Raw genomic sequence first — 12,450 nt, 5'->3', positions numbered from 1 at the left:
ACGAGAGGGTCCGCCCTACCTTTCATGGCTTCTGCTGCCTGAATGAGCTCAGTCACAGCGCCGGCGACCCGCTTGGAGAGAGCAGCCAGCTGGTGCTTGAGTTCCGGGGTTGGTTTCTGAAGAACCTGTGGGTAAAAGACAAGCCACGTACATAAGGAAGAAGGCAACGACTGCCACGGGGAGCACGCTCTTCCCGGTGGGCAAGGTGGACATCCTGGTTTAGGTTGTAACTCTGTCACCAAGCGACTTCAGGATCTTGGGGAAAACATGTAGAACCCGCTGGCCTTCTGTTTTCCTCACGTGAGAAATAAATAGTTGGGAGCCAGGGGTTTCTCTGCAGTCCCTTCTGACTTATTTCCTTAAGATCCTAGGGGAGACAAAGTCCTTATTTGTCCTCTATTTCTACCTTCCTTGTCCTTTACTTGTACTTGTGCATAATAAATGTATGCACATGAAAATGACCCACCCTTGCCCAAGAACACTCTGAGTGTACATGAAAGCCCGAGGCCACGGGTCAGCTGGGACTTGAGACGAAACAAATGTGGGCCGAGGAGAAATGTATGGCCCGGTGGGTCTCAGAGACAAAGTCACCCAGACTGCAGCAACGACCAGCGCTCAGGGGGGCCCTTCCAGAGAGAACGATCCATTTCCAACTGCAAGCACTCCTGGGGGAAAAGTCACAAAGACTTTCCCTCTTTTGAAGTAGTTCAAAGGATTTCAGAAATGTGTTTTACTTTTTGTTTTTTATGGTGTTAAAAAAAGATATTGGAACTCCAAACCCCAATCTAACTGAAGAGGCATCCCAGCCAAATTCTTCCCAAATTCATTCCGGAACAGAACTAAGAAATGGTATGAGAGCTCCTTGCCCACCTCTAGCATGGGTTTACATTCTGACTCACACCCATTTCTTCCTTTCTAATTTCAAAATTCCTCTTCCAATGTTCTTTTCTGCATCTTCCCCCCATGTTGTACACTGGCTGTCTTTAGGTTGAGAAATGTTCAGATGTTGTGGAGGGAAGCACAATTGCTGTCCTTCTCTAGACAATTTTGGAGCCTCTGAGTAGGGGATGAGGCGTGGGCTTGGGAACTGCACAGACCGGTGTTGAACCTGACTTTGCCTGCTACTGGCAGATTACTGGACCCTTTACAGGGGTCCAACCCATGGCCCACGGGCAGCATGCAGCCCAACACAGAATCACAAATTTACTCAAAACCCTTTTTTTTTTGCTCATCAGTTTTTGTTAGTGTCTATGTATTTCATGGGTGGCCCAGAGACACCAAAGGTTGGACACCCTGTTAGAGATTGTTTTCTACTTGTAACAGTGGGTAATGCCTACCCCTCAGGGCTGCCATAAAGCTCAAATGCAAGAACACATGGAAGTTTCTGGCACAATGCAACACAGTAGGCATTACTGAATGTCAGTTCTCTTGTTGGTGTCCCAGCCCCCTTCACCGATCCAGGTACCATATTCATTCTCAGGAGTCTGGGAAAGACAACTTTTGGACCCTGGCCTAACCCCTTCATGTCATAACTATAAGAGAAATGTGGTAAAAAAAACTGGGGCTGGGGGAGTTAATGGGGTTATACTTCAACCCAGATGCACCAGTGCACAGAAGACAACAGTCACATACTCAGGCTGATGAGTCAAAGACTTTTGAGTATCACTGCACATGCATCTATTCTCTCCTTCCTCTTATAATCTTTTAAACATTGTATTTGCCACTGTACTGTGATTTCAGCTACTCTGTTATCCGCATTGTCTCCCCCTAGGACTGACATGTCACTGCACAGATATTTAGAACTCAGTACAGACCAGTGAAGAGGTAAGCAAATAAATGGATGAATGGAAAAGAGACCATCACACTACCGGAACAATTCCTAACCTGGCGGCTTCTGAGACCAGTTCCAAAACAACACCAGGACCATGGAGAGATGGAGGGGAGGGGGGTTAAGGACTTTTTCCTCTCTAACGCAGCCACGGGCAAGCAAGTCAGTTACGTGCAGGTCCTGGACTCACTATGCCTGTGGAACCCTGGTCCAGTTACTTACCTCTCTAAACTTTACTTACCAATTAAATGATCATGACGGCTCTTTTGTTATAGAGGTGTGGTGAGACTGGATAAATATGTAGTTTAGTATGTCATTCCACCAGGGTTACTGACAGAACTGGTTTGGGGTGGGGCCTGGGCATCAGGATGTTGAGAAGCTCCCCAGCCGATTCTCATGTGCAGCCAAAGGTGGGGACTACAGCTCTAAACTCAAGTGGTGGCACTATCACCACTTAATGAATAAAGGCTTGACTATATTTGCCTGAGACAATACATGCTGTGAGGTTTCCAGGGGAATAATGGTTATGGCTCAAGGTCTGAACAGCCACGTGGTCCACAGGCAGTGCTAAATGTTTCTCTCCAGCAGCCAACACAACACGAATAAGCAAAGAGTCCCAGATATGGTGGAGAGACTCCCAGTAAGTGGTGAAGGACTGAGTGTTCTCCTGCCAAGATCAAAAATAAGGTGACGATGTCTGTTCTCAGACTTCTGCCAATATTGTACTAGAATTTCTAGCCACTGAAATAAGGTAAAAAGAAATAAATGGTACACAGATGACAAGGAAGAATAGAAATTGTATTTGTTCACAAACAACATGAATGTCTATGTAGGAAATTCTAAGGCATTTGTAAAAAGAAAACTTCTAGAACTAATAAGTGAGTTCAGCAAAGTCACAAGATACAAAGTCAATATATAAATATAAATAATATTTTATATACAAGCAATAAAATTGGGAATTAAACTTGAAAAATTAAATCAGGAATTAAATTTATAATAGTACCAGTAGTTATGAAATATCTAGAGTTAAATTTGCCAATAGATATGCAAGATTTGAATGTTAAAAACTACAAACATTGTCAAAAATAATATTAAAGAAGATCTAAATAAATGGAGAGTTATACTATGTTCATGGATCAGAAAACCTTGAGAGAAACTACTTGCAGAAGATATATCTGACAAAGAACTCCTATCTTGAAAATATAAAGAACTCCGAAAGTTCAATAATGAGACAAACAACTCAATAAAAAATGGGCAAAAGATCTGAACAGACACTTCATCAAAGAAAACACACAAGCCATGGCTGGTGTGGCTTAGTGGATTGAGCACGGCTACAATCCAAAGGGTTGCCAGTTCAGTTCCCAGTCAGGGCACATGCCTAGGTTGCAGGCCAGGTCCCCAGTGGGGGGCATGTGAGAGGCAACCCCACATCGATGTTTCTTCCCCTTTCTTTCTCCTTCCTTTCCCCTCTCTAAAAATAAACAAATAAAACCTTAAAGAAAACATACAGAAGGAAACAGGTACAGAAAAAAAGATGCTCAACAGTATAAATCAAAACCTCACTGAGATACCACTACATACCCATTAGAATGACTAAAATCACAGAGACTGACCAAGTGTTACCAAGGATACGGCACAGTCAGAACTCCCACACACTGCTGGGGGAAATGTAAAATAGTATAACCACTTTAAAAATCAGTTTTGTGGTTTCCTAAAAAGTTACAAAAATTCCTACCCTATGCCATAAATATTCTATTTCTAGCTATTTATGCAAGAGAAATGAACACATATAGGTGGAAAGACTTGTATATCGTGAAGAAAAGAAACAACGGGTCCCAGGCAGAGCCACTGAGTCCCAGGTCAGAGAACCAAGACTCAATTGCAGTTTCAGCCCCTCCCAGGAAGGAATTTCCTGACAGGCCCCTGCTATCTTCTCCCAAAGAAAGGTGCCCTTACCCGAAAAAACCCTTTCTTTTCTTTTGCTAATAACTTTCTTGGCCTGTCCAGTTTGTGCCTATAAAAAACGACTCAGTTTTGTACAACTCTTCAGAGCTCCCTTCTACTTGCTAAAAGGGATGCCACCCAATTAATGAATTAGTCAATAAAGCCAATTAGATCATCAAATTTACTTCGATGAATTTTTGTTCTTTAGCAATATAGAATGTTCTTAGCAGTTTTATTTGCAACAATCAAAATGTAGAAACAACTCAAATGTCAATCAACAGGTTTATAAACAAATTATGGCACAACCATACAATGGAACCATTTAGCAATAAAAGGCCACAAATTACTGATACACACAACATAGATGGAATGGAAAACTGATTGTGAGTGAGAGAAGCCAGACGGAAAGGAGCACATGCTGCATGACTCCATTTATATAAAACTCTAGAAAATGCAAACAGGGCCCTGGCTGGTGTAGCTCAGTGGATTGAGCGCGGGCCTGAGAACCAGAGGATCGCGGTTCGATTCCCAGTCAGAGCACATGCCTGGGTTGCGGGCTGGTTCCCTGCAGGCCAGCTCCCAGCAGGGGACGCATGAAAGGCAACCATACATTGATGTTTCTTTCCCTCTCTCCTTCCCCTCTAAAGATAAATAAATAAATAAAATCTTAAAAAAAAAGAAAATGCAAACAAATTTATAATAAAGAGCAGGTCTGCGGTTGCCTGGAAATTCTGAACAGTGATGGATCTGCTTAGTTTGATTGTTGTGATGCTTCCGCAGATGTATTCATATGTTGACACTGAAATTATGTACTTTACATATGTGTATTGCATATGAATTATGCCTCAATAAAACTGAAAAAGTTTAGGATGTGGTGGGGAGAGTCCCATCACCCAAGTGGAATGGTGCAGGACTTCTGTCTTTAAAGGAGCCTTGCTGGAGGAAGAGACCCACTTCCGTATGCACCATGCCCTCTAAGAAAGGCAACAGCCATGCGACACAGCACCCTGTTTAGATAAGGCAGCAGGAACGCGGTTCTATTTTCAGCTACTAAATCAATATGATTTCTAATAGCAGGCACAGACAGAAACAAATTAAGGTTGTGCTAGTGGGGGCAGGGGTAATTCCAACCCCGTCAGAGATCGTGTGCTGTGGTTCTGCAGCAGTATTGAACGGTGACCGCTGCCGGGGTAAAGCGGCTGCCTTCTGCCCCATGACACAAATCTTCTGGGACAAACCAGCCAAGGGCAGGCGCAGGAGGCCAACCTGCTCCAGTGGGCATGTCTGCTGCCTCACGAAGCAGCTCCCAGAGCATCGGGGAGAGGGCTCTGCCCACATTAGACCCAGATTAGGTTTGTTGATTGTAACTGGATTCTCCAAAGAACAGGATTCCCCAAGCAAGGGTTTTCAATTTGGAGCCTCAGTTCCAAAAGGATCCATACGGGTGTTTGGTTCTGATGACCCTCTTGAGGATTTAAGGGCCACTCTGCATGTATATGTTGTTTCTTTGATGAGGGTGGAGGAGGCAGGAAAAGGGTTTTCAGCTCTAGGGGGACTAAGATCCGCAAAAAGTTAAGAAAGCTGAATTCTTGATAGCTACTTGCACCTAGTCTGAGTGACAAAAAGGGAATGGGATTGGTAAGGGATACAACAGTCATTGTTATTTACAGATTTCTTTAAAAAATAAAGACCTGGAACAAAATATTAATTAACAAAATTGGTTAATTACAGACGGTGGGCACATGGATGTTGATCTGATTTTCTGCACTTTAAAACTTCTGCTAGAGTAAAACTAAAACCTACTAATCAGCCAAAAAAGATTAAGAACCCTCGACTTTAAGATATTTGAACTGAACAAGGCTAAAGCAGCATAATTTCCCCTACATTTTTATGTGCCTAAATTTTTAAAAAAGCAGCCCACTAAAGAAATCCCTGAACCTCCTGTTCCACCTGAAAGTGAACTCAATTTATTTTTGTAAATTGCTGGATACCTTCTCCAAACCTTAAGTTCTACTCTTCTCTTTCCCCTTTGTAAACATTAGATAATTATCTATTCTTTCTTCAGCCTCAGGAATCTTACTAATAATCCTCTTTGATCAACTGAAACAGAAGTCAAGTTTTCAAGTGATCCAGGACGACTATTTTATGATCTCCTGCTACAGTGTGGATTTAGGTGGACTTCCTTCTCAGGATGGTCGTCCGGTGGTCACCTCATTATACGTGGTCTCCCCATACAGATCGGAGAAACTGACAAGGGCAGGATGGGTGTATGCGTGTGTGTGTGTGCGCACGCGTGCGTGTGTGCGCGCACGTGTGTGCGTGCACATCTCTAATTTTTAATTGCTTTTTTTATTCACCACCCTAGCTAATCTAATCTTAGCATTCTTTTCTCTTGTACTCTAAAGATAATTTCAACATGAATCTGACGTCTTTTCTATGCTAGGAATTTGGCTTTCACTTTCTGGTTCTGTCTCTCAAAGCTCCCTCACACACGTTTCCCTGCCTGTGCCTCTCCACTGCCCTCACTTCTCGTTGAGTCTCCGTCAGCACCGGCCTCAGCAGGCCTGTGGCTAACGTGCCTCTCAGTGCCGTCTTCCTTGCACTGAGCCTCATTTTGCCCTTGTTTCTTCCAAGTCTGCCTGGGAGAAGAAGGTAGGGCTAATAATGTGAAGTGTGATTCATTTTTAGCAGTAGGTCCAAGAAAACCACAAACATCCATAGTTTAGGTGACAGAACATTGTCACATGGCCTCTAAAATTTTTAGTTAGCAATGTGTAGTTTCCTATGTTTATGTTAATTCCCTGGAAATGAAGGCTGTTTCTCTCCCTTATATTTTTATTAGAAAATGCCCTTCAAAGAGTATGTCTAGCTTTGTGAACAGACAAAAAGAACACATGAACAAACATGTACATGATGGTGTTTCATCTGTATTTCCTTGTATGTCAGAACCATCATCACTCGTCCCCATGAAGAGGCAAAAACATCCTTGCAAAAGACAAGACAGTGTTTTGTATGTTTTGTGAAAGTTTTAATGCCACTTAGCTTTTCTTCCTATTAATGATGTCATTTTAGCACCAACTACCTTTACACTATAAACCTCAAAACAGCCATAGAGAAACAGGGCATTTATATTTCTATCCTAATTACAGGTTACAATGGCAATAATTGTATAGAAAGATGAAAAGAAACTCATGTAGCAGGTTTTTAACAGACCCATCAACCACTCAGGTTTGCAACATGTAAGGTCTAACAGTCCTGTTTCTCTGGAAGAAAGAACCCATAACAGAAAACGAATCTATAGAGTAAGAGATCCGGCAGTCCAGGACTGTAGCTGCTGATAACAGCTCTCTGAATTCCTCAGAAAACTGCCAGATTTTTATCAGCTTGTGTACATGTTGGTAGGACCTGGTGAAGCCCAATAATGACTGCAGGAAGCGAAGTGGCAACCCCTGAGGATGATACTCAAAATCCTCGACCAGAAAGTTTGCAAAACAGCAACGGGGCTTCCACAAGCTCTTCCTAGAGTCTCCCCTGCACATACTGATTGGTCACTGATTCTAACATGCAAATGAAAGAGAGAGGAACCTGTGGCAGACTTTAAAGCCTCCTTGGAAGCCCTCTTCCTGTGGCTCTTTGGGTTCCATATGAAGAATAGGGTCACTCAACCTGCTCTAGCTGCCCTCTTGGTAAATAGATTATCCACTGAGATTAGTGGACTGATAAAGGCACAAAATAGGATAGGAGGACACAAACCTAAGTGAACTCATGACTACAGCTGAGCATTTTGAAAGGTCGCTGGAGCAAGATGGAAAACGAAAACCCACCAAGCTACTAGCTTTACCGCTACAACAGCCCCAAGGCCAGAGACCTAAAATAACACCGGGACTCTCGAATTGCACCCTTCTGGGGATGCATCATCAAACACTGGCCAGAAATCGATGCCTCAATTGTAATATACTGGGACACTGGAAAAAAGATTGTCCTCAAAGGCTCAATCAAATAAATGTCCCCATCTCTATCTCCAATAATTTCCCCATATGGGCCCTTCCATAGTTGATGAGGTTCTGTGGGCTTCCCTGTACAGCAGGTCCTTGAATAACGTCATTTTGTTATAACCTTGATGCAAAAAAAAAAAAAAAAGGATTCCAAGCTGAGGCAACTGTCTGTGTGGAGTTTGCATGTTCTCCCCATGTTTGAGTGGGTGCTCTCTGGGTACTCTGGTTTCCTCCCACACATCAGAGACGTGCACATGAGGTAAACTAATGTGTGTCTGCTGCAGCTATACAGTCCCAGTTGGAGTGAGTGTGGGAGTGAATGGTTCTGATGGAAGGGGGTCCTGTCCAGGGATGGCTCCCACCATGCACCCTGAGCTGCTGAGCCATCTGTGATCCTACACTGGAATGAACAGGTCAAAAAACAATGATCTATTTTTATTAACCTTTCTTAAATGTATGTACAGATTATGTTTATTTCCATGTTTAATATTAGAAGTGTTTGGGGGTCTTTATTTAGAAGTGTGATGTTTTTGTGACCAGAAATACACTGTAGGAACTTGACTTATTTATATCACTTATTAGCCAATGATACAACTGGTTTCATTCGAAGTCCTTTCACTCAAAGAGCCTACTGACAATGTTAATGAGGACTTGCTGTACTTGCCTTGAGCAGCCAAGTGGAAGCTAAAACTACTGGAGCTACGCTTTCTACTTTAAACCCCACCCTCACTGCACACACAAAAAGACGTAGAGTAAAAAGGAAGTTTCCGTAGTGGGGGCATCTAATCAAATTTAGAAAGAATTTTTATCTCAATGAATACAAATGGCTCTGGGACCTTGCACTGAAAAACATTCCTTTTTGCTGTGGGACACAGTCCCAGAGAGTCTGGTAGGCGGACACCTCCTCTCTAAATGAGAAGGGCTAACACATGTTGTTTCAAATGGAGACCTTCCTTCAGAATTTCCTGACCAACCCGAACTTTACCTTTTATGCTCTTTATCACCTCTTCTTGACATAGAAGAGGAAGAATTCCAACAAAGCTCTCTTAATTTAAATGAAGTGCCTGAAAATCTGCAGGCTACCATTAAAACTGGTATTTTTTTAAAAATCCCCACTTGAGGATTTTTTTTCATTGCTTTTAGAGAGAGAGGAAGGAGAAGAGGAAGGGAGAGAAAAAAAAACCCATCAGTTGGTTGCCTCATGTAGCACCTGGTCAGGGAATTGCATGTGCCTGGATTGGGGATCGAACATGCAACCTAGGTATGTGCCCCAACCAAGATTCGAACCCACAACCTTTTGGGTATGTGACAATGCTCCAACCAACTTAGCCACACTGGCCATGGCAAAACAGACATTTGAAGCCTGGCCATGGCAAAACAGACATTTGAGGTCCTCACACCCAGAGTAGAAGACCTAATTGCCAGAGGCTTCGTTCTTCATACCGAGGACGAGATGGGGATGGTGATTTGTCCAAGATTTGAGAGCTCCGAGTAACATGGTTATTCCTCGTTTCCCAGTTCTAAACCCAAACACTTTGTTGTCACACTTTCCTCCAGACTCACAATGGTTGGCTGTTGTAGACCTTCGTTTGGCCCTTTTAAGCATCCCGTGGACTCCAATAGCCAACATCTACTTGCTTTTACGTGGAACGAGGGATGATATACCTGGACAGTCATGCCTCAAGGGTTCAGAGGCCCTTCTTATTTCTCCCAAGTATTTCACCAAGATTTAAGCACCCTCCAGTTCCCTGGGGAAATGGACCCTTTTACAATGTGTGTACAGGACCTCTTGCTGTGTTCAGTTAACAAAGAGGTATCCACGAAAGACTCCCTTTATTTGCTGCAACAGTTAGCTGAAAAAGGACACAAAGTCTCTAGGAAAAATTACAATTATCTTTAGACAGTATTCATTACCTAGGTCATGATCTAAGAGCTGAAGGAATTCAGCTGTCTCCAAAAAGAATTAAACTAAGCCAGGAATTTCCTAGACCCACAACTAAGCAGTAGCTTTGTGGATTTCTAGGCTTGACTGATTACTGTAGACTATGGGTTTTGAATTTTTCTCTATTACTCCTCCACTCTATGAATTTGCTAAAATTTCAGGCCTTGGACCCCTTATTTGGGAAGATACACATGAACAGGTTTATATAAAACTACAACAAGCACTACAAGAACCATTCGCCTTACGGCTATCTATTCAAAACCTTTCACTTTACTTGTGCATGAAGGGAATAATCAAGCTCTGGGAATGCTCACGCAATAACATGGTAATAAACAAAGGCCTTTTGTCCATTACAGCACAGACCACTTGATTCAGGCGCTTGTGTCTAGCCCTGCTGTCTTAAGGCTATAGCTGCCATTGCAAAGTTAGTGGAAGCCCCAGCAGATTGAACCCTGGGAAATGACGTTTATTTGCGAACTTTACACACGATACAAAGTCATCTTAACTCGGAACTGACTCAACATTTCTCTGCAGCACACTGACTTCCTGTGAGATCCTTCTGCTTTCACCACCTAATCTACATCTTAAACTGTGGGAATGTCCTCAACCCCGCTATGTCGCTACCTCTAACTGACGAAGGTGAGCCCCGTGACGTGACGAGGCGATAATATCCCCTCCTGTGATGCTGAGTCTTGACTTATGAGACACCCTTTTAACTAATTCTGATCTAATCTTGTTTGCTGATGGGTCACACTACAGAGATGGAAAAGGAATTCTCAAGCTGGCTCTACCCGATGTGATTTACTGAGAAGGGGAGACCGTCCCCAGCTCCATCAGCCCAACAAGCAGAGCCCCGCATCCTTACCAAGCAGGACAAACTAAACCTTTGTATGGGAGCCATTACACTCCACAGTCCATGATTTAGGGATGTTATGGAAACAAACGGCTTCCCTATGTCCTCTGGGATGCCAATAAAAAATGGGCAATCAATAAATGACCTTCTTACTGCTCTTCCTTTTACTTTCTCAAGTTGCTGTCACTGAAGTGAAGAGCACACTAAAAGGACTGCCCCCAAGTGCCGGGGGCACCCCACTGGGCTGCCATGCACAGGCAGCAATGACAGAAGCTATAAAGATTGTGACATGTGTGGATGCAGCCCATTCTGTTTCTGTAAAAAATGACCTCTTATTACCCAACTTTTGCCACCTTGATGTCTTTAACATGGCAGCAGTAGGCTCCTGACTCAGAGAAATGAAGAGGCATAAACAATGGCCGTAAATGAGACACACGGTCAAGGCTGTGGGAAACCCAGGAAGGCCAGGTGGTTCTTTGAGGCTCCCTGGCAAGCCCCGCTCCTCAGCTTCTGCATTCCTTCACCCAGCACGGTACCTTTACGATGACTCAAACTATGAATAGACACAGAAGGGGAGACTTGCACACATTTGCAGAAACAGTCTATTAGCAATGTCTGGCTGGCCAGGCCCACAATCCTGGAAAAATTATTTTTGCCCCCAGAGGCCGCAGACCTGCACCCTCCAGACCTTCTGAGCCCTCTCGTTGTTGCACGTGTGCTTTCCTGATGGGTTAGAGCGCTCCCGGCCCCCCGTCCCCTGCTGCGGGCTGACGCCCTCACCGTGGCAAAGGAACTGATAGAAAACATGTTTCCCACTCGGGTATGCCTTTCACAGTTTCCTATGCTCTAGGCACCCACGTCACCAGGCAAATCACATGAGCCTTGATGGAAAGACTTGCAAAGTTCTCAGAATGATCACTGTCCTTACTGCCCTTGGTCATCAAGCAAGGTGGAAAGGATTAACGAGATCCTCAGTTGAAGGTCTCTAAATTTGCTGAAACTACTGGACTCCCCTGCCTAAGGTATTGCCTTTGGTCTCGCTGACTGTTTACAGTGCCTCCTTTGGGAAACAAACTCACTCCGCATAAGTCACCAGCAGATCAATGCCTGCTGGTGTACAACCTTCTGTTGACCCCCGGAGTCGTGCGCTAGTGTGACCGGCTACTGTTAAGTCTCTAATGTCCTATGTTCCAGCTTCACATCAATAGGTGAGAGAAGCTTTCCCAGGTCCCATTTTAAAGGATCCTGTTGGCTAAGAGTCATCAGAGAAAGGCAGCCCTTGAGGCCTGCTGAAGGGACCTTATCAAGTACTTCTGACCAGGGACACTACAGAACTAGAAGGTGCTGAGCTAGGGACACACCGCTAGACACACCACTGCAGAAGGCTCCGCCTGTCCCCAGTCCCATACAGACACTGGAGACCTACGATTCAAGTCCACGAGGAGGAGAAACAGCTGACATCAACCAGACTGCTTCCACCCAGGGCGCGGATCAAGACTTCATACTTTAACTAAACACGAAACCCCTTCTACTTTTCTCTTTCCCTTCCCCTGGCAGTGGCCTGGAAAGATAGTGCCATCATCTGTATCTTCCAGGCCTTTGCTAAGGTGGTGGAGGGTGGGGGGGTGTCTGCCTTTTAGACTTGGGCTTTGTCACCAATAACTCCAATCTGGCCATTCACAGTGCCACCGTAGTGGAAATGGTTAATGCCTGACAGGATTTAGTGTGTGGTGGCTATCATTCTCCTAGACGGCTGGCACAGAGCCAGGCAATGCCTCTTCGGTTAGCTGACCATTCACGAACACACAGAGACACCTACATGGGTCAAATGCCCTGAGTTTACAGTTGAGTTAGACAGGACCTACCAGAAGGTTTTTTTGTGAATGAG

The 12,450-nt window shown here is 44.1% G+C and overlaps 1 protein-coding gene across 3 annotated transcripts in view; it reads right to left on the bottom strand.

Annotated features, from left to right (window-relative positions):
* The window catches only part of TLN2 (talin 2), a 412,810-nt gene that overhangs the window by 24,223 nt on the left and 376,137 nt on the right, over positions 1-12,450 (bottom strand). For all 3 annotated transcript variants that reach the window (XM_037054035.1, XM_037054036.1, XM_037054037.1), the window contains one exon: positions 20-125. In XM_037054035.1, coding sequence (XP_036909930.1) covers positions 20-125 — 106 coding nt within the window. The remainder of the gene's footprint in view (positions 1-19; positions 126-12,450) is intronic.

The sequence above is a fragment of the Sturnira hondurensis genome, unplaced genomic scaffold (genome assembly GCF_014824575.4).
Source record: "Sturnira hondurensis isolate 20B ecotype Veracruz unplaced genomic scaffold, ASM1482457v3 Scaffold0008196, whole genome shotgun sequence".
NCBI classification, from domain to species: domain Eukaryota; kingdom Metazoa; phylum Chordata; class Mammalia; order Chiroptera; family Phyllostomidae; genus Sturnira; species Sturnira hondurensis.
The sequence above is the reverse complement of the archived record's forward strand: the minus strand, read 5'-3'. Positions and strand labels throughout refer to the sequence as shown.